The 23614-nt window shown below is 42.0% G+C and overlaps 1 protein-coding gene across 1 annotated transcript in view; it reads right to left on the bottom strand.

Moving 5' to 3' along the window:
* The window catches only part of COL11A1 (collagen type XI alpha 1 chain), a 254149-nt gene that overhangs the window by 152219 nt on the left and 78316 nt on the right, over positions 1-23614 (bottom strand). Inside the window, exons 6-9 of the mRNA XM_033151495.1 lie at positions 9114-9239; positions 8357-8464; positions 4725-4979; positions 1951-2013 (exon numbers count right to left, since the gene is read on the bottom strand). Coding sequence (XP_033007386.1) covers positions 1951-2013; positions 4725-4979; positions 8357-8464; positions 9114-9239 — 552 coding nt within the window. The remainder of the gene's footprint in view (positions 1-1950; positions 2014-4724; positions 4980-8356; positions 8465-9113; positions 9240-23614) is intronic.

Below are 23614 nucleotides of genomic sequence, written 5' to 3'. Positions count from 1 at the left end.
GGAAGGCCACAATCTTACTCCCTTGACCTCTTGGTTTCTATACATATGGTTTCCCTCCCTTTAGGTAGGCATTCAGTCATGCACTTTACGCACTGCAGTTTTAAGTGACACACTCCAGTTTTGCCATGGGGTGAGCTGTTTTTACTGAGACCTCCTGTTATCCACCATGGGCCGTTTTTTTTCTGGTAGGTCATCTGCCTTCAGAAGCTGTCACAGCTGACAGGAATTCAACAGCAACAGGTACACAAAGTATAACCACACAGAAAGCTACCCCTGTTGCATATTTCTGCCTGTATACAATTGTTTGTAATGTGTCAATAGCATTCTACTATGCATGTGTATTTAAAAATAAGTTACGCTAAGTGCAAGGTAGGTTGTTATCAGACAGAGATCCTATCTACAGTTGCCTCTGGGACTTACTTATGAGAAGCATGCGTGGGATCAGAACACAAGTCTGAGTGATTTGTAGTAGTGCCCCTCTATTTACTCAGAAATAAGGCTTGTTGAGCTTAATGGGACTCTCTGCCTGCTAAGTATGTACAGAATTGCAGCCTCAATCGCTTTGCAGATTTGGAGAAAATACTGCAGGCACGAAACTGTTGAAGGAGCTGCTTTGTGGACATCCTTTGGGCTTTGAAAATCTTTCTTGCAGAAACTGAACCGCAGCTAGACACTTATTGCTTCAGTGGTACTTTGTGTTGCTTCAGAAGCTGCCTTACACTCACAATTGTGTTGGTTTAGAGTGGTTGTGTTTGCATTGCCTTCCTCACACTGCTAGGGAGCGACTTTGCATGTGTCACAGTATAGGGCTTACAATAGCTAGGAGACCCAGACGTTCTGCGGGACACTTTCGTGCAAATGTCTTCCCTTATTATTGACAGCATGTTTCATCTCTGGCTTCTGACTCGACTGCTGTTTCAGCTGTACCACCATCATCATCTGTCACCAGTACAAATCTATCCATGCTTCTTCTGTAGGAGATGCTGCAGAAGGCCAGATCCTAGCTAGCCATGGAGCCACCATTTAGAATTAAGAGGGGGTGGGTGGATTTGAAAGTGAACTCAGTTTGGAGGGGGGCAGGGCGGAACAGAGCCAAAGCCAAGCCTTTTTCAGAATTCAAGCTGAGCTTGCACCACCCCTGTACCCTCCCCTTTCTAAAAACATGCCTTGCCAAGAAGGAGGTCCCAGTGGCTGGGAGAGGTTGCAGCAGCAATGGAGCTCTAATATTTTAAAGGCTTGCCTGTTTGGATGGAGTGTCTATTAATGTCAAGGTGGGAGCATGGGGCCTGTAGCCTACAATGCCTCCTGTAAAACCACTGAGCTGGGAAAATGCTGAAAACTACAGCATTTTCCAGCATTCTCATGTGGATCCTTCAGCTTAAGGATGAAGCAGCAATGGAGCACTCATACCCAGACAGAGGAAGTTACTTCCAAGTAAGCTTGCACAGGAAGATTAGTCCTGCTGAGCTCTGCATGGTTTGTTTCTGAAAAGAACACAGAAAGCTGTCGTCTGCTGAGCCAGACCACTGACCCATCTAGCTCAATATTCCTTACATCACCTTTCTTCAATCTGATGTCCTCCAAGAATTTTGAGATTCAGCTTCCATCAATCCCAGCCAGCATGGGCAATGGCTAGGGATGATGAGATTTGCAGTGCAAAACATCTGAGGGGCACCAGGTCGGGGAAGGCTTGTTGGCAATGGCTCTGCATGATTTCACTCAAAAGGCCGGGGGAACTTCAGCATGCAACACATGTGCTCTGTGGCCTTTCCCCAGCGCATAGGATTGCGTTCTGAGATAAAACTGTCAGATGTAAAAGGCCAGGATGTTTTTTTAAAGGTCTTTGTGCCCCATTCGCACCCAGCAAACTCACTACTTGATCAAGAGCTGAACATACAGGTGGAAACCAACCCATGGAACGTCACAGTCGCTCACTTCTAAAATACTCACAGGTTCAATCACAGCTGCTTCGCCCTTCTGTCCTTTTTCCCCATAGGCTCCATGGCCATTCACCTGTGGAGGGAAGATACCGAGAGGAAAATATATTAGAATGTATGTCAGGCCAAATGTCCCCTGCTACTGAGAAGACAGGAGCATGCAGTTTTCTTTTGATATTGCCAGAATTTGCAGCTCTTTATCTGGAGATAGGCCTGCCCGGCCAGTCATGACAGTGGCCAATGCCTAGCCAGCCAGCAACTTGGGCCCTATAACTTGCGCCCTGACTGGCCCATTTGAACACGGCTCACTGGCCAGGCAGTCACATCCCCATGGCCACAAAAGTTGGGGGGGGGGAATTCCCTATCAGCTGTCGGGAAGGAAGCAGAGAGTGATGGTCTGCAACTGATGCCCACTGGGGAAATGGTGAACATCCATTGTGTGGCATTCTGGAGACGAGCATGAACATTTCATAGAATCATAGAATCATAGAGTTGGAAGAGACCACAAGGGCCATCCAGTCCAACCCCCTGCCAAGCAGGAAACACCAATTTGGATTTGGATCATGAGCCCAAAAATAAATGTGGAGGAAGACCCTGAAAGTGCTCAATTCTCACCACAGCTGCACTGGTATTCCCTGCATTATACCTTCAAAAACCAAGGCTGAGAATAGTTTCCAGCGTGGGTCAGAATGGATTTTAAACGTGCCAAATGATGTTTAGATTGCCTGCATATATCTCCAGATGAAAACTTGACACCAGAAAGTAGTGTGAGTGAAGTCACACTTCCCATGGGCTATGGCTTTTGTCTGGCAGTTGTGGAAGAGGAGGAGGAGGAGAGCAGGAACTTGCTAACTTGTTTAGAGTAAGTCATGTCCATTATTTTCAATGGGTCTTCTATGAGTAGAACTAACACTGGCTTTTGTCCTGTCTTTGACTAAACTGAAATATATGCTTACAAGTTCAGGACAAGATCTTGTGGTGCAAACGAAGAGTTGTAGCCACTAATTTATTTATTTAGATATTCAAGCAACTATATTCGCTTACAAATGGCAATCTGCCATTTTTTTATTCCTGCAAGCATAATTGAGAAAGCTGCTTGTTTATCTCAAACAGATTAAACATGAGTAGAAGTTCTTTATTTTTTAAACCCCATCCCCTCCACTTCACCCCAGGATTGTTCCATGAATTCAAAGGAAAAAAAAATGCTTTGGGCCTTGGCTGTCTTCCATATGACAGCCTTGACTGGGAACAGATCAGTTACAAGATGTAGATAATATTGCAAATAGGACTGTAGGTGCCAAGCTGTTTTTAGGTCAGAGGGTGGGATTTGCAGACAAAACTTATTGAGGGCTCTTTTAATGTAAGGATGCAATTCCCATCATCCATGTCCACTGACCATGCTGGGTGGGAATGACAGGGGATGGGAGTCCATCCACACAGTTTCCCCATCCTTGTTTTAGTGGGCCTCCTCAGTGAGATATATGGGAACTGGCTAGAATGAGGGTTGCTTCCTCCTCTACTTCCATCTGAAATCTTAGTGAGCGTTATTGCTTCTGGAACCTCACGAGTCCTTTCTGGTTTAGTTGTCCCTCAGGTTAACTGGACATAGGAAATGCCGAGACCAGTAACACAATTATTGTGTGGTATGAAGGAGAAATTCTGAAGTTTAAGGGAAAGGAAGAAAACCAAGTTCATGATTACAGGGAACCAGGCAGAGGGCCTTCTCGGTAGTGGCACCCACCCTGTGGAACACCCTCCCACCAGATGTCAAAGAGGAAACCAACTACCAGACTTTTAGGAGACATCTGAAAGCAGCCCTGTTTAGGGAAGCTTTTAATGTTTAATAGATTATTGTATTTTAACATTCTGTTGGAAGCCGCCCAGAGTGGCTGGGGAAACCCAGCCAGATGGACGGGGTATAAATAATAAATTATTATTATTATTGTTGTTGTTGTAGTTGGTGGTGGTGGTGGTGGTGGTGCCAATCTGGATCTCATCACTCTGTCCTGGCAACAAATTCCTAAGTCTTGAGATGAGCTGTATGAGTGTAACCATAAGGTATTGTACTTGTTTAATTTTTATGAAGCATCTACACATGCAACACTGTATAAACTGCCAATAAAGTCCCTACACCAGTGGTTCCCAACCTTTTTTGGGGGGGCCATGCTCCACCTAAGCATCTCTAAAATCCTGACCACCCCCCCAGTGACATATAATTCTTATTATTCAAAAAGTGAACTCCTAGTCATGTGGAGGAAGCCTAAAAGGCCATTCACTGTTAATAACTCATTCTCGAATTGCCCCCATTAAAAATCAAATTGCCCCACGTTGGGAACCATGGCCCTACACCCACCACACAGAGGTGCCATGTTGCCTATAGGTTTTTTGTAGCCCTCCTAATTGTTCAAAACCAATTAATGTGTATTTTTAAGGGGGGTAGTATTTCCATAGGTACTGCATCGTGATGGCAAAATATTTTTCTGCCCCTATTTTTCAAACTAACCACTCCCGTGGGTCTCCCTCTGAGACTCTGTGATTCCAAGCAGTTGCTGTGACCTCCACACCTAAAATGTGTCCTTAAAAGAAAAAAAAAGGCTACACCCGCTTCAGCCACACTCACTTTCACATGTGGGTCCCATAGGGCTGCCCATGGGTCAGTGGAAATAAATGTTGGCCTGGAAAGGCTTAACCACCACTGCCATAAACAGTCAGAAAATGCAGACAGCTATGTTTTGCTACGAACCACTTGCCACATTTAAAGAGCAGCTTGGATGTCCCCCAACTTACGCTTGTTTCTGTGATATCGGTCTCTGCTGGAACACCAGGCCCAAACTCCTCGTTAGTAGGGTTGGTTGGCTTCTCTTCGTATTCTTTATATTCATAAAAATCATATTCGCCTACTTCTCCATCTACCACAACTTCAGATTCACTGTGGTCTACTCCTCTGTTTCCATAATCTGTTTCCTCAGTTTTTTTAGTCTCAGAGTTATACTCCTCTCCTGTTACGTACTCTTCAGCAAATACTTCTTCAACAGGATTTTGCTATTCACATAAGCAGCAAAGGTTTTGGGAATAGGATGAATATGTGGATTACTGTTAGTAAAGCAATATAAGCATTCAGTAGATTTGGATATAACGGCTGGCGAAACAACACAAGAGCGCTGGAATCTTTTAATTTGCTCCTGAAAGACTGGGAAGCCAGAGTTTCAGGGGTATTAAAAGATCACCCAATGCACATACCTATGTGCAATGAAATCAATGCTTTCATAAACATTATTATTATTATTATTATTATTATTATTATTATTATTATTATTATTTCATTTGCAAAACCATTAAATGAAACCCTGGTTCCACTGAACTATTTAGAAATATTTAGTCGGGGAACCCCATCAATCCAGACTTTCACTCACTGATTTTGCAGTTTATGCCAAAGCACAGACGCTAACGCTGCAGTATGTCATCTTTATGCTGGGTACATAAAAGTTTTCATACTTGGCTTCACACACTTTTTAACTTCAGCCTCACTGTTAAAAAAAAGTACATGAGGGTTTGCATCCAATGGTGATACTCAGTTAACAGAAAGGCTTCCATCAGTGGAACAGAGAGAAAAGCAATTTTCAGAGACTTCTTCCTGTGACTTCACCCTCCCACCCACCACTCCCATTTCAATGTGCCCTGGAGGACCATGTGGGGGGAGAGGAGAGGGAAATCACTGAAAATTGCTCCCTTCCCCATTCCACTTCAGGGGGAGGGAATAAAGCCAGGAACTGATTCCCTCCCCTTCCCATGGAAAAAAAGTCTTCCAGTCAGCTGACCAACACCACTGGATACAGTGCAACCCCTGAAGCACAAATTAACGGGGAAAGCACAATAAGCTACGGATTAATCATATGTGGTTAAATAACTTTCTGGTTTTAATGAGCGAAGATTACATTTGCTGACATATGATAAACACTATTATCTCATGGAAATTTTAAAACGAGAGAACAGAAAAAAAGAAATATTTCTAATAAATGCTATTTTGTAGCATTGCGTTGTTTGTACACTTAAAAGTGTATGTGTCTCACAGAGAGAGAAATGGTTTACACTGTTTCTACATGTAACATTCAATACACCTTGAAGGCTCAGGACTTCCTTTATTTTCTCAGTTATGAGAACTGTGTGAAACCAAGCAAAACAAAATAAAATAAAAAATTCCTTTCAGTAGCAACTTAGAGACCAACTAAGTTTGTTCTTGGTATGAGCTTTTGTGTGCATGTTGCACACGAAAGCTCATACCAAGAACAAACTTAGTTGGTCTCTAAGATGCTACTGGAAGGAATTTTTTATTTTATTTTGTTTTGACTATGGCAGACCAACACGGCTACCTACCTGTAACTGAAACCAAGCAGTTAGCTTTTAAGCACCAGCATTATTGGAATAGCCTTTTCTTCAAGATGCCCAGCCCACAAAAAAAGACCCAACTATGAAGGCAACAGGTTTGGGTCATGGTTAGGGATATAGAAATGTTTTGGAACTTGAAGAAGTTCCTATGTGAAGCCTTTTGGGAAATGAATTGGAGGTGTAGAAAACTACAGATGTGTTGCTGGGTAGAAGACATAAGGCATTATAAGAAATGGGAACTTTCCAGTCTCCATATATTTCAAAGCAGCAGTGGGACCCATTGTGCTTTTATACAACTCTCATTTATCTAAATGGAGGCTCCACAAAAAAAGGAAGGCATTGTTTATTTCACTGATGTGATTAACAGGAGATGTAATTAACAGGAGAAGCCACAAGTTAATCACTCCATTTGCCTACTGATACACACACAAAACGTCAATGTATGGGTTTAATAATAGAAAACCTCAATATTTTTTTCAATATTTTGAAACTGCTTGGATTTTGCCTCTGCCAAGATAACAGGATTTTGTACATATTAAAAACATTGCATGTTGACTGAAATCTATTTCTTTCTCTTTTTTTTTTTTTTTGGAAAAAACATACTGTGCCTTGCTAGCTAAAAGTATGTTTGTCTGTTATGAATGTGTGTATATATGTTTGTGCACGCAGAAACACACGCACACACACACACACACACACACACACATTGGCTTTTTGAAACAAAATAAAACATTCTTTCCAATAGCACCTTAGAGACCAACTAAGTTTGTTCTTGGTATGAGCTTTCGTGTGCATGCACACTTCTTCAGATACACTGAAACAGAAGTCACCAGATCCTTAAATCTGGTGACTTGGCTTTTTGTTTTATGAAAGCATTTTAATGCACTTTCCAAAGTAATAACCTTTGCATTTTGTCATTATGTACTTGAAACATAAAATTATTTACAAGAGCAGCAAATAACTTTCAGCATAATGCAAAACCTTTGGAAAACTGTGGTTTTATAGCAAGTCGATATTTACGAAGCAAAATATCCACATTCATAAATGTCAGTTGATTGCACACTCCACATTTCAACAGAAAATGAAGGACAGTTTTGGACAATTTCCAATAAACCTTTCCATTCAGGATCAAAAGAAAAGGCTATTTGAAATCCTAAATCTTTGCAATGCAACTTGATTCTGTGGAGTAGACACAGACCTCCCACTTTAGTAAAAGAGATCAACATATGAAAGCATCTTCTGCATATTGATTTCCTTACTGGCTTGGGAGCCAATGGGCACTGGCCAGGTATGGATGGATCTGCATATGGATGCTCATCCACACTGTGTGGTTGATCCAGATGGCAATTCATGCATCCAATTCATCCCCATTCACTATATGGTATGAATGAGGTGCATGTTTCCATTCACAGTGCTGTGCGTATGGGAAAATCCATCCTGGCCACCATCTTGGAAGAGTACACATTGTTGTGCATGGCTATATCTACGTTGGGGCTTTGAAATTTATGGAGGATAGTGTTAAAAGCATTATCAGTAGGGTGGGGGCTCAAAGACTAAGTTCAAGGCCATCTGCTTATGACCTTTCTCTACCTCCACTCACCATCCAGTCACTGCATTCCTTTCCATTAAACATTTGGCCTTGTTTGGGCTATGCCTCTCTCCCTTGCAATGCCAACAGACACTAAACTAACCCTTCCTTTCATCCTCATGCCAGGGAAATCATGAATATGGGCAAGATCTTGTGTCAGGTTTGTGCTGGGTGAATACTACACAGCATCAAAACATGTATATGATTAAACTCTGAAAGATACGTTTTTGCAGTCTCTAGGAGTCACTTCTCAAGCAGAACTGAAAGGCGAAATGCCCGATATTAGAGCAAAACCGTGCATCTCAGGAACATGGCACAAGCCACTTTGGTCTTTAGAGGATCTCTTATAAGACTAAATGAGGGCAACCGATTATGACTTGGTAAAAGTTATTGACTAAGATCTTTTGAAGTATCCTTGCCTGTATACTTTTCCATTCCTCATTACCTCATTTGGTCCCGTCGTTCGGCTCGGAGTCTCAGTCTGGTAGCCCTCAGAGGTCCCATAGTCAGTTTCAGCCACATTATATTCATTATATTCATCAACAATGTTGGCCTAACAGGAAAGAGAACACAGGACATTAACCACAAAAGAGAAAGGCAAATGGGCAGGAGGGATCACGGTTCAATTAGGTTGTGGTATTAGCTAAAGGTGAATTCATCTACTGGGGGTTAGAGGCAAGCTACTCATTTCTCAACATCACAGATCTTCCAGGCTTGGTTGAGGAAAGATCTTGATTATTTTTTTGGCTACCTTTACCCCTAGTTTGCTTTTTGCTGAGGCTTGATAGCTTTTCTTCTTCTTGGATGAAAATGATTCATATTTTTTGAGTGTGAACTTTTGGGAGTCGCTCTTTGATTTAGCAGCCACTGTCCTCTTCTTCTTTGGGGCTTTTTTCTTTTTCTGAAAAAAGGTGTTGAAAGATGGAATGGGAAAACATACATGAATGAAAGGGGAAAAGCAGTGAGGTAGGAAAGGAAGCAGCGTAAGTCAAAAGGCTTAAAACAAACAAATAAATAGATAGGCAATTGCTGGTGGTCTTCTGCTCTTCCACTGTTGAATTAAAATGAGATTTAGGGACAAACAGGAAGGCAAGAGGGAGGTGAAAAGGAACAAAAGGCTTAGCTAACACAAGACACCACATGACAAGACCACAAGGGAGATGACAGGGACGTCACACAACACACACAGCACATGCCGTTACCTCAGTCTGTGTGACAATCTCGTCGTACAGTGGGGGTCCCTCTGTTACAGGGTCAAGTTCTTTATAATCTTTATAATCTGGATCTCCATAGTCATAGTCATATTCAATTAAATCTTCAGTTCCATACTAAATTGTGAAAGGAAACATACCAGGCGTGGCTGTGTTAGTGGCAGCAAACTATATTAGCAGTCATGGAAAGCTCTTTTACTCACTTGGAAGAAAAAGTTAAGAGAAGTAAAGCACCAAAATTCTATTAGTAAGATCTCCTTATTTGCTTATTTTCTTTCAGATTTATATAAAATAAACATGAAGGTAATGAAAAAGCAAGGAATAGTTGCAGAAAAAATGCTATCTTTTACCAGTGCTATTTTTTCTAGAAAAAGAGGTGCCGGAACTCACCATGAACACCTCTTAAAATGGCAATAGCGCACACCTGAGAGTTCCCGGATCTGCGTTCCGGCAAGTTCCAGATGAAAAACAAAGTCCTGCTTTTACAGCAATGCAACCAAAGGATGGTGGTTTATGACCTGCTTTAGAATTGGCCAATATTTAGTTACATAGAACCCCTGTGATAATATGAATTATTTTTCAATAATTCAGCAATTTTACTCTAATGTGCATATTGTTAATTCCCAGGCAAAAATAAAACAGAACACTTTCCCCAGACTTAATTATTAAGCTGCATTTTAAATAAATAAGTAAACATTTATGTGAGGAAAACAATGGAAGATGTGTGTGTGTGTGAAACTGATTTAATTTTATTCAAATACAGTATGCTTTTTAAAACCATGTTGATGTCCAACAGTGAATACCCTGTCACTATTATTTCACACTCAGAAACAGCACCACCCAATTATCCACAAAATATGTCCACAAAATTAAAAATGAACATAAACCCTGGTCACTTTTTCATTCATGCTCACTCGCTTCACCCTTTAATCTCCATGAGTTCATCTGATTTGAGATCATCTTCCAGGGACAGCAGATACACATTAAGTACATGAAAGAAAGTTGACAGGTCTTGGCCTCACGGTTGCACTCTGAAAATTGAGAATGTGCTTCAGGCAGAAATCAGCTTGGATGGAGAAATGTGCATGCATAGAAATCTCTTGATATTTTGCATGGCTGGAATACTGTGCTGTTGGGAATCTTAGGTGAGATACCCACACAATATTCTGGAGGCAGACCAGAGTGAAGAGTTCTCCACTCCAGTCTGCCACTCTTGCCCCGCCCACTTCAACTGCCATGATTGGCTGGTTTAAATAAAAGTTTTGGCGGGCAATCCCACAAGCCCCCACGGCCGGTTGAAAAGGATTCCAATGACCAGCCACAAGGGTAAATGGTCTATTATGTGCCCTGATGGGAAAAGCTGTCCTGGGCTGCAACCAAAGTCCACCTGCAACTCAGGTGAGCGACCATTTGGCACAGAGGCCTTCAAACTCTACAAGCCTATGATTCTATGAAATCATTTGCCTGTGGAATTTCTGCCTGCTGCAATACTGTTAAAGGCTCAGAAGCCTTGCTGAGAAATCTTGGCATGCCCTGTCTTGCTAGCATATAATAAATGTTGAGCAGTTGTAGCTATAAAATGATTATAGTCATAGTGAGGGTGGTAGTTGTGGCATTTGCTCCGGGGCCCAAGTACTATCACAAGCCTGCCTATAGAGTCTGAAGTCTAGCCCAAAAAGACTTGTCACCTTTTTATGGTCCTAAGGAACAAGCAGCTAAAGCTACACGGGCCCACAGATATTATAAAACTGGCCAAAACCTGCCAACCATCAACCAAGTCAAGATGTAATGAAATCAAAATCTATCAACCCTAAATAAAATCAAAAGAGGAAAATGAATCTTTCCCAGCCAAGATCTTCAATGGTACTTAACAAATTATAATGCATAGGTCCGAGAGTTTCAATGTCAAATTAAAATATGCAAAGGAGACATCTTTACACATGGCACATTTCCCTGAAGGTGATTTTTGAAAAGCACAACTCCATAAGAAATAGTTCCTCTTGTGTCGCAGCCTCTCTGAAAGCTCTATTGATAGAGAACAAATAGGTTGTGTCTGCAGAGGAATGTAACACCTCAATGTCTGTCTCCTCTGACTAGTCAGCCAAAGAGGTTCAATTGCATGCATTCATGTGCTTCTCTGGGCAAACAAACAAAAATGAATGAAAATTTGTCACTGACGAAAACTACATTGAGGACACCACAATCGTTTTATGATGGAGAAAAGCATTTAAGTGTGACAAATAGATATAGTACTTTTTATGGTCGGGGTCAGATATTCTAAATTATGCAATCAAACCGTAAAGGCTTTCTACTGAAAGGCTTAGGTTGCAATCTGTCCAGATTTTGACTAGTCTTGCTGGTGCCCTTCTTAAAAATGTCCCAGCTTAAAAAAATATAGGGCAGAGGTTTGGCCTTAGCTCTGAGAATCCCAAAGCATCACCCCTGGTGACTGGGGGTGGCAGTAGCTGGACATTTGAACAACGTTTGTGTTTCAGAGTAATTCCTCTGAATTTTAGAGCTGCTGTAATGCAGCAGCTAAGAATGTGGATGTTGTGCATGGAAACACCTGGCTAAAATCACCTCCCTCAGCTACCTCTCAGGGTGGGAGACTAGGAGAAGTAAATGTGATAATGGGTCTCTCTATTTCTCTCTCTCTCTCTTTTCTATACAATTGTGTTATGTAAGGATTGTGAGTATTTTAAAAATATTGTTATGTACTGAGTTGAATAGGATCCAAACTGCAGCAGTCTGATTGGTCCTAGAACAATAGGATTGATATTGCAGCAGTCTGACTGGTCCCAGAACAATAAGATTGAGATTGCAGCAGTCTGATTGGTCCCAGAACAATAGGATTGAGATTGCAGCAGTCTGATTGGTATGCAGGAGCCACCCAATCCAGCTCCAGATGGAAGTGAATCCGCACTCTGATTGGCATACAGGAGTATCCCGGAATTAGCCAATCACGTGGGGCCCATTGTGTAAATAGTGTATATAAAGCAAGCGTTTTGGGGGAACTACATTCCTCACTACTATGAGCTGAATAAAGAGCATGAAAATCAAAATCTCTTTTGATATATTGCTTTTTTATTATCTATTTATAAATGTGCCTAAATTCTAAATTATTTGTATAGAAATACAAAGATGGCTTGTAGGACACATGGCCTGAGCTCGGAACAACTAGACCAGACCTCCTTATTTGAAGGATTTCATATGGCGGAATGGAAGAACAAAGGCTTGGAAACCCTTCTTCCTAAAATGAGAGGGAATGGCCTACTGTAGCTAAGCCTGGCAGGACAGCCCACTCTATGGTCTTAACCCCTTCCATGCATTAATTAGACTTAAGCATGTTGGTAATATGAGGCTGGATATCCCACAATTACATTAGAAGTTGCCTTGCATCAGGTCAAGCTATTTGTCCAAGGCCAGTATTGTTCTCTGTCTTGACTAGCTGCATTTCTCCAAGGTTCCGGACAGAGATCTATTCCATCACTTGATTTTTTCCCCCATGTATGTATTTTTACTGGAGATGCCAGGTATTGAACTCACAATCTTCTGCATGCATGCAAAGCAGGCACTATACAATTGAGCTAAGTGACAAGCATTATTATTTATTTCTAGCACTCATCTGATCAGTTACTCGGCATTTAAAATGGGACTGCATACCATTTAATAATATTTCTATTTAGCTAAAAATAGTGATAGGATCAGTCTGACAGCAAAATCAGTGACTGCTCTGGGCTGTGCCAACCCTGTGGCTAATTCAATTGCTAAGGGCAGGTTAGAAAAAGTTCTTCAGAGACCACAAAACAAACAGAAACATTGACTGAATCAAAAAAACTGTGCCAAGTATGCTAGAATTTTTTTAAAACAAGGCACACAGACAGTGAGTAAATTGATATTTATGCTAAGCATTGCCAAAGGCACAGTTTGAAAAGCCCGTCATTCATGAATGAGAAACTGCGAAGGCACATATAAAAAGCAAGTATATTTAGCGGGTTGAATTGCATCATACACGATCAACTGGAAAATATTTTAGTTGTTCTAGGATGTTGCCTTTGACATTTCAACAAAATGTAAGGTCACTAAAACAAGGCTGCATTTTAGTTGCACATTCTATTCACGGAGCAGAAATATACAGTCCTAATAAGTATAAAAACTTATTAGAAAGGAAGACGCCAAAATGGTTATCCCCAACAGAGATCCTAACGGTGAAAAAAGTAAATATGGCAGAAATTTGGATTACGTATGAAGATTTATTGGTAGATTCAGATAAAGGATGGAAGCTAAAACCTTATGAGGCTGTAATGGATAAAATGACTGGATGGATACAATATCACCAAGTGAATGAAATATTCAAGGAGGATAAAAGAAAAGGCGGTTTTGAAAAAAGCAAATCTAAATTTCAAATGGAAATTGTGGAAGGGAAGGGGAAATTGTTGACTAAAATGTATGATTACTTATTAGAGTGGTACACAAAGGATGAACTTGTGAAAGAGGCCATGATAAAATGGGCGGTTGACTTGGGGTATAACATTCAGTATGATAGATGGCAGAAATTATGGAACTATAACATTAAATTTACGGCATGTATAGTATTAAAAGAGAATCTGATGAAAATGTTATACCGTTGGTATATAACCCCAACCAAATTAGCCAAAATGTACAGAACAGGAAATAAGAAATGTTGGAAGTGTAAGACGAAAGACGGGGACTTTTTCCATATGTGGTGGGGGTGCGAGAAAGTAAAGCAATACTGGGAAGCAATATACAATGAACTAAAAAAGATGTTGCAATACACATTCCACAAAATACCTGAAGCCTTTTTACTAGGACTAATGGGAAGTGATATTACAAAAAATGACCAGAAGATATTCCTTTACGCCACCACGGCGGCCAGAATCTTGCTGGCTCAAAAATGGAAAACACCGGACTTACCTACAATTGAAGAGTGGCGAAATAAATTAATAGAATATTTGGAATTGGCTAGATTAACAGGGAGGATAAGAAACCAGAGAGATCAAAAGGTCATAACAGATTGGAGTAAATTTATTGAGTATTTAAAAAAGTCTGGTAATAAAATGATAACACCAACAGGATTTAACAAAATACTTGCAATGTGAGAACATTCGATAATAGATGTAGATAAGAATAAATTAAAAATGTACATATCAATGGTGAATGGACAATAACTAAAGCGAGAGAAGGATGAGAAGATTGAAACCCAGGGATGGAAGGGAGGGAAGTCACAATACTCGGCAGAGTATAGGGATATACAAAGAAAATGTCTGAACTCATAATGGTTTGTAATAAGTTCTGGAACTGTTTTTATTATCTTTATGTGAATTTGTTGATGTAACGAACAAAAGTAATAAAAAACACTTGGAAAAAAAAGAAATATACAGTCCTTGTGACAAAATGTGGCTGTAATTTCCCTTCCGCTTCACATTTGCGTAGTGGTCCTTGGTAAACACTTTTAGGAAATAATTCAGTGGGCTGCTGAAATCTAATATCTCAGGATATTGGGGCAAAGCCATCACAGTTTAATGGATGTTCAGTGTGGTCCAATGTCTAGCAAGTTGGATTTTGGTCAAAAGAACGTGTTTGTGAACTCATTGGGCATTATTAGGAATGCCATGATTCATCAAGATTCACATTCTCACCTGTACAAAAGTAATAGCTGCCGTTCACATAAGATATTGTCAGGATCACCAATATTGGTTACAAATCTAACTTAACAACAAAATGTATGCTCAACCCCTAACAGGAGTGTTTCTGCTCAGGATTCTTGCCAACGAGGCAGTAGCAGATGATGGAGTGAGTCAGCTGTGCTTTCCAAGCCTCTGTATATCTGGTTGGGAGAGCAGCAGCAGCAGCAGCAGCAGCAGCAATGTCAGTGCAGTGCAAACACACCAGTGGGAGAACTGGATTGGCTCTGCCAGTGCATTTGCATTGCACCAACAACATCCCCACCACTTCCCAGCCTGCAGCAGAAATGGAAGCAACCAGAAGTCAAGTGAGTGCCACCTCCCCACCACCCACTTTTGTATCCAAGGTACTATAAGTTGTGGAGGCTTAAAGGAAAACATTCCATTTCTAACGTCTCCATTTCTAATCCCCCCCTTTGTAGTTTATTTAGAATTCAACAATAACAAAAGGAAAAGGGGAAAAATCGCAATAACTGCTACATCAGTTGATCTAATTTTCTTTTTCAATTGACACTCAACCGTCTGTGACTACAGAGCATGTTCAGTACTTACTTGGGATTTGTTTTGGGGTTTTTTGTTATTTTCCTTGAGGGGGGGGGGCACGGTTGCTTCCTTAGGATTTTTTGTTTAATAAAATGTACTTCTGCAAAACTCAGGATTTCTCACAGCACACCTCTCTCTTGTTTCACAGGGGGCCCCATATGGTCCCCAATCCTTCTGGCATTCACAGCTTGACTTCACTATCTGAGAGAATGATTTTTCTGATTCACCTGTGCTAGGTAAGATAGACATCCTGTACTTTGTCGATTCCATAACATTGCTTCCTTTGCAGAAGATAGTCCCACTGAAAGATATTTGGATAGAAGGAAGCCACTACTAGTTCCCACTCAATTCTCAAAGAGGTAGCAAAATTTATGGCCGGTATGGCAATAAACAAATGACCTTCTGAAGAACATGATCCATGTATAGGCTGCAAATCTGGGGTGGGGCATTCCTCCCATTTGAACAGGGGGTGGTTGCAGAGTTAGTTTATTTGTTCATTAAGAAAAAACTTTTAACTTCAACTTTATGTCACCACCACCAGAGGTGACAGGAGTGCCAACAACAGGGCCCCATTCCCAGTGGCCCAGTCACCATCTTCTTAATTCTAAATTAACTCTAAAGTCCTCTCCTCACCCCCAAAAAATCCAAATTCTGTTCCTGCCCAGAGAGAATCACTTAAACAATTAACACAGGTAATATTTTTGCATGATCTTATCCAAAAGGCTGAGAAGCCATCACTTGAGCTATCTTTTCAGACAACCATCATCGCAACCCTAGTGGACAGGTCTCTTTCACCTTTAATAGCTGTGTAGAAGGAGGAGGAAGAAAGCTTATATGACAGAGTTACGGCAACACCTGTAGAAATTCTCTCTTCTACACAACTATTAAAAGTGCACATTAGGGACAAAGGGAAGGTCTACAGTGAAGCGTCAGCAGTGAAGATCTCTTGAGCAAAAATGTAAAGGAGGTCAAGGATGAGTCAAGATAGTGGGGGTGGGATCCAAGCCATTCATCTACAAATGTTAAGAATGAGTAAGAAGTAAGATAGTTACAGGTTATTAAAGAGGCAGATATACTTGAAGACAACTGAGGCAATCTGTTGCTCAGGCAAAGGGCTACAGCCTTAGAAGGATTTCTATGCAGCAGGGGCCAACTGCCCACCTTTGGCATTGCACTATGTTAAGAAAAATGGTTAATCCTACAGCCAAGATGGTGGCATGAATCCCACAGCAATCTGTCAGAAGCAAAGGCCTTGGATCAAACCTTCATATGTCTGACACTGGGCTCCCCTCAACACCCTCTGCTTGCACTTTGAGCTGCCTGCTGGATTGTGATTCTGTATAGCAAAATTCAGCAGACAACAACTGCATCCTAGCCCGGGGAACGGGAGGCATATTTGTTTCTGATTTGATGTCAAAGTTCTTTTTATGTCCTTGTATTTTATATATGACGCGGGTGGCACTGTGGGTTAAACCACAGAGCCTAGGGCTTGCTGATCAGAAGGTCGGCGGTTCGAATCCCCGCGATGGGGTGAGCTCCCGTTGTTCGGCTCCAGCTCCTGCCCAACTAGCAGTTCAAAAGCACATCAAAATGCAAGTAGATAAATAGGTACCGCTCCGGTGGGAAGGTAAACGGCATTTCCGTGCGCTGCTCTGGTTCACCAGAAGTGGCTTTGTCATGCTGGGCACAAGACCCGGAAGCTGTACGCTGGCTCCCTCGGCCATTAAAGCCAGATGAGCGCCACAACCCCAGAGTCGGACACGACTGGTCAGGGGTCCCTTTACATTTACTTTTATTTTATATTTTATGGTGTGTGTGTTTTATTTTAAAAAATAGTTCTCTGCACCACCCGGATAAAGTTTTGTTAATGGGTGGTCTAAAAATGTTGTCAATAACTAATAAGCCCTGGGATCTTCCCTGCTTTCCTTTCCTTTCCTTTTTTTGTTAATGCAAGATGGATTGAAATTATACCACTGGGGGGGGGTAGTATAGGCGAGAGAGAAGCCCCAAGAGAAAGCTTGTAGGTCATCAACATGTTAATTCTCCTTCACGTTTCTGAAGTAATGCAGGTAGAAGAGGAAGGAAGATATGATGTGTGGTTAGCTAGGGATGCTTGAGGAATTTGTCCTGATCTGCCCCTCTTTGCCTCATAGAGCTACAATTCCCAGAATTCCATGGAAAGAAGGACTGACGGTTGACCACTCTGAAGGGAATGGGACTCTCCAAAGAACTCTCAACACTCTTTAACAAATTAAACTTCCCAAGATTTTATTTTGGGGGGGGGCATAGCCATGACTGTTTGAAGTGGTATGATTCTGCTTTAACTTTATAGTGCAGACAGGGTTTCAGAACAAACTTGTGGAAATATGGATATGGCTAACTTAGGTCCACTTATTACTGTGAGTAGAAATTGTTTGAAAGCAATCCATTGGCTTTATGTTATAGCTTATGCCATAATGCCTTTGTAATTTTTAATTTCTTCGTATACTGTCCTGAAATTGATTCCTGGATGACAAGGAGTTTGCTTCTGAGAGAGAGAAAGAGTGTGTGTGTGTGTGTGTGTGTGTGTGTGTGTGCAGAAGCCAGTTTTTGTTTGCATTTCTGAACTCTGAGACCTCTACTGAGACTTTTCTGGGGATTACTCTGAAATCTGCCCAGGCGGGGCAGCTTCACTCCTCCCATTCCTTCTCATCCTGTACATCTTTAAATAAACAGGCTGTTTTTGTTTTTCTTCTTTGATAACGAGACTATGCACTCTGTTGTTTCCCAGCTCCAAATGAAAGAGAACTGATGCAGCCAAACTGTCCCACTGTTTAAGGAAGGGCAGAGGAACAGCAGGAGCACATTCCAAGGATCAAGTAGCTCCATGGTTGATCACTGCTTGCAGCTACCTTCTGAAATGTCACACACATATTCCGAGGCTCAGCAGATGAGATGGTAAACTTATTTAGCTGTAAGGGGGAGGATTCACATGCTGGAATTCATAAGACAGATGAATGAATGAATGAATGAATGAATGCTGCCTACAGTGGAAGATCTTGGGGTTTCAAATTTTAATGGCACCCTGTGCGACCACCAAATTTGGTGCCCCTTGCCTCGCGCCTTCCATTCTACATAACAGTTGTGTTGCCCCCAATGCTCTGCTCCCAGTGTGACCAAACCAGTTGTGCTCCCCTGAATCTGCCACCGCTGCCCATAGAAAACTAGATGTCAAAGGAGCCTGTTCTAGTCTAGCCTTACTCCAACTAGTCCAACCTCTAGTAGTCCATGTGCAGGGATTTATGTTGCTACGTTGAGCTTCTTCACAGAGGGGAACATTCAACCATAGAAATTCAGGTTGAGTCTGGAATGAAGTTTGCCACCTCATCTGCTATTTGAAACAACTGGGCCAAAAACTGTTTCCCAGGTTGATAGAAATATGAGAGAGATAGGACCATATTCCTTATTCATGATAAAATTAGTATTTATTTGATTGATTTGATTTCTTTCCTACTCCAGCCTGTGGGCTCAGAGCTATTTACAGCAAGGTTGTTTCTTTTTCTTAATATTTAGTGCAGGTGTGAGTTAACAATACATTTAGAACGTTTATATTTTTATATTAATTCAGTATTTATTATGCTATATTAATTAACAAATATTCTAAATTAACTCACACCTACACTAAAGATTAATTTACACTGTGACTTTCATTATAAAGTTCCCTTGGAAGACATTTTTACTTGCACTCAGTGGGAAGGCAGGAAATAATAAATGTGCTTTCCTTTCTCTATGTTCAGTTAAAACAAATTGCATTTCTAAGCAGGCACTGCAGGCAAGGTTGAATTGGAAACAGGAATAGCCAGTGTGATGATGTAACCTACAGCTCCCATAATCTCTTACCATTGACCACACAGGCTCCGGCTGTTGGAACATGGAGTCCACAACTTCTGGAGAACACTATGGTGCTATCTTTGAATAAAAGACACAGTAAGCTTCCTTATACTGAATCAGACCCTTGAACCATCTAGCTCAGCATTGTCTACACTGATGGCAGTGGCTCTCCAGCACTTCAGACTGTACCCATGACTAGGGCATTCAGAAACGTTGGGAGGCATGGAAACTTGCGTTTCCCTTGGTCCCACCCAACATCCTTGGACACATGCATGGGTAGCTCAGTTGATTAGAGCATGGTGCTGTTCGCACCAAGGTTGCAGGCTCAATCCCCATAAGGGACAGCTGCATATTCCTGCATTGCAGGGGGTTGGGCTAGATGATCCTCATGGTCCCTTTCCAACTCTGTAAGTCTATGATTCTAGACGAGCTTTAGCCTTTTTCTTTTGCCAGGAATGGAGCCTTCCCTGCCTTCTCAGTGGCAGTGTAGTATGCAAAAAAAAAACACCCATAGCAAGTCTTTGGTATCAAGGTCTGACACACAGAAATGTCGTCGCTAAGCACCAAGGCTTGAAAACACATCCGGCTCAGTCTGGATACAAGTGGCAGACTGCCCCAAACTGGGTTTGAAATCCTGGACAGGAACTGCAGGGAAGTTGTACAGTGCTTCCCATGTAACTCCCAATAATACAATTGAAGGGGAGGGAACTGTCCAAGTTCCAGCTGCAGAAACAATTTACATAAACCCTCCATGCGATTTCCTTTTCTAACATGACATCAGAACTGTGGAAACGTATTTCCTCTCCTGTCACTTTTTTGGGGGGAACATCTGAAGTTACAATACGGCTACGTATGTGTTCCTAGTAGAGCTCCAGTCCTGATTATTATTGCACATGGATGGGCTTTTTTGATACAAACATCAGGACGAATAAAACCTGGCATTCTTTGATGAAACACGGTATTTCCATTGTGACCTCATGGTTTCTTTACCAGAGAGAAAAGCACATTTATATGACACAACCTGATCAACATGCAGTCCCAATGGAAAGGACTGGTTTCTTCATTAGATGCTCATTTTGGGAGCACCACTTCACAACTTCAAAAGGAAGAAACTGAACTGTAGGGAATATGCCAAGTGGAAAAAGCATCCTCTCTCTCTTTGAAAGTGCATTATTTTCTGGGTATTGCAAGAGGGAAAATATTCTAAACTCCTGATTCGACTTTGCTTTTGCAAAGGTTTCTTATAAGAAACATGCTTAAGATAGAAGACAATCCAATATATGTTTTTTTTAAAAAAAAAGTTGTGGATTTACTAAAATGGGTTTTATATACTAGTCTATGTGTGATAGGATTGCCATATATAAAAAGAGGACAGCTTGAGCCACTGCTAGTCTGAGCCAGGGAAAGAGGCATGGTGCAGACAACAAACCCAGACATTTCCTTTAAAATGTAAAAATCCGCCCGAATGAGTATGTTGGCCCCCCAAAAGAGGACATGTCAGGGTTTTCCCTTACGTATGGCAACTCTAGCATGTGAGGTAGGGGAGAGTTGTCTTGCAGCATGCAGGGGTGGAGCAAGGGGGGGTGGGGGCGGTCTGCCCCGGGTACCGCCCTGGGGGGTGACACTCTGGGGGCGGGCCCCACCCCCGCGATCGACACCGGCGGCGCAGCAACATTTAAAAGGCTGCAACACGTGAACAGCAGCACAGCGTCTGTGCTGCTGTTCACGCGCTGCAGCCTTAAAGGTTGCCGCACCACACAGAAGGGGTGCCGACCGATGGCGGCCGCCATCTTGCAGCCTTAAAACTCGGCGCAGCGCGGGTCAGAAAGGGCGCCGACCGATTGCACACGCCAGCTTGGGTGGACTGCGCATGTCCACCCAAGATGGCGGGGGCGATCGGCCGGCACCCCTTCCGACCGGCGCCACGCCACGCCATGTTTTAAGGCTGCAGCGGGCAAACAGCAGCGCTACTGTTCGCCCGCTGCAGCCTTAAAACGCGGCGCGACGCGGTGCTGGTCGGAAGGGGTGCCGGCCGATCGTGCCCGCCATCTTGGGTGGACTGCGCGTGTCCACACATGCGCAGTCCACCCAGGAGGCTGCGCACCTGTCGTGATGTCACGACGCATGTGCTAGGGAGCAGCGCACCACCCCCCGGGAGGGGTGCCTTCAAGTTTGCCGCCCCGGGCGGCAAAGCAGCTCGTTACGCCGCTGGCAGCATGCAATTAGTGTAATTGGGGGGGGGGCTGGTTTATGTCTGAACATCCACACAGAGTGCTTGCTCCTTAAGTACTACATTATTGTTATGGTGGAGAGAAAGAACACAAGACGACAAACACAAGCTTAATTTCAGGGTGCCTGTACAGACCTACCTGGACACTAAGATCAAGATCAGAAGTCCTCCTGGCTGTGCGACAATCTGCAGATCTCCCTCTAGGAACAACTAGGAAAGGGGACTTTTCTGTGATGCCACCCATACTCTGGAATGACCTCCTCACCCCACCCCCCAGAAATAGGACATGAACTGACTTGGATACAATTTCAGTGAATGTTTAAAAGCTGTCCTGTTCACCGTGGCCTTTGCTGGGTGTTGATGCTGTAGAATTTTAAGTAATTTTCCTGATTGCTTCATTCCTCTTGCGTTTAATTTCATTTGCATATTTTGCACTGCACTTTATATTACTGTACAGCACTGTGCAAAACCCACATAACAGGCAGTATTCAAGCATATTAATAAATAAATGGAAAAAGATGTTCTAAGTTAATTGTTGCATGCTTCTGTTTCCGGCCATTTTCTGTGGTGGAGGAATTGTCACATATCAGGGATACTTGATGTATCCAATCTTTGCAAACTCCAGTGCTGACTGACCTGATCTAAACATCTCAGAGTAATTTGGAGATTGCAGTGTTGCTATCCACCAGATTTCACACTTCTATGAGTGTTGTGGCATAGTTTTTGGCTCAAAAAGTATCAAAATCCATGCAGAAATGCATATTTTGATAGAAAATACATTTCTGCATACATATTGGAATGCAATTTTCAGTGCAGTTTTGAAATAATAATAATAATAATAATAATAATAATAATAATAATAATGACAGATTAATATGGAAATGGGCCAGGAGAGACTTATGAGTGAAGATGTGCAGAGGTTACACAGACTTCAAAAAGACTGAACCACCCATCACCCTATGTGGAGAAACAGCTGCTATTTCTGTCTATGGCAGCCTTTTCCAAGCTGGTGCCCGCCACATGGTTGGACTACAACTCCTATCAGCCCCTGCCAGCATCAATAATGATCAGGGATGATGGGAGTTATAGTCCAAAACATCTGGCCAGCACCACCTTGGGGAATTTAAGGATACATAATGAGTAACAGCAAAGGGCAACATGCGCTTATGGCATATCCCTATCACTCTAATTACATACCAGCAATTTTACAGACTTCTAATGTTCTGGTTTGCCTCTTGTAATATCTTCTGTACTGACCATATTTGGGGGGGAAAGTTGCAAATAGCAGATGCTACTGAATTTTGGAAATGTTTGGAATTAGCAATGGATTTGAGTTCTGACTGAATCATGACTGGGCTGCCCCATTACACATATTTATGAATAAAGTCATCAAGCATGCAAAGTCCTAGATAACAGAGAAGACACAAGGCAGACTTTTGTAAGACCAAACGAAAATTAGATCAAAACTGATGGGATTCACCTATTCGTATTTGCCACAGACTTTAGGCAAGTTCCTGAAAGAGGGGCCCTTTCAGCCAATTGCCTCCATGCTATTCCGGGTGGCACAACTCTGAGGCAAAATCCTTAGCACATTAAATAATTTGAGGTAAAGCTGCATTGAAGAGGCCAGTTCTCAAGGACTGTACCAAAATCAATGGTTACTGGAATATTTATGAGTTTCATTACTCTAATTGCCCCCGGGAAACACACTAAAATGCTTTCCTAACTAGAAAGTTTATTATCTCTACAGATTTCAGCCCTGCAGGTACAGCTAAATCCTGCATGCCAGACATGAAAACGGTGCCTCATACAATCTGTGTCTCAAAGGAAGCATAGATTTAGCAAGTCAGCAAGTCTTTGGAGGAAAAAAAAAGGGGGGGTGGGGCAAATTAGCATCGTTAAAAAAATAAAATAAAATGATGCACAGAGTTCCTCAAGAGAGTATTGCTAGGCTTCGCTTGGATCTTCTCTTCTAAAAAGTATTTCATTTAAAAGCATCTCTTTTTATTTCTTCTGCATAATCCTTGCAGTTGGGACCCGGCCAAAACAAATGCAGCAGAGATCCCATTTGGGAGCAATTTCTCCATCTCCAGTCAGGCTGTGAGATTTATGAGGCTGTGGGATACCGTTCCAAGCAAAGAACT

Source organism: Lacerta agilis, chromosome 6 (genome assembly GCF_009819535.1).
Source record: "Lacerta agilis isolate rLacAgi1 chromosome 6, rLacAgi1.pri, whole genome shotgun sequence".
Taxonomy (NCBI): domain Eukaryota; kingdom Metazoa; phylum Chordata; class Lepidosauria; order Squamata; family Lacertidae; genus Lacerta; species Lacerta agilis.
The sequence above is the reverse complement of the archived record's forward strand: the minus strand, read 5'-3'. Positions and strand labels throughout refer to the sequence as shown.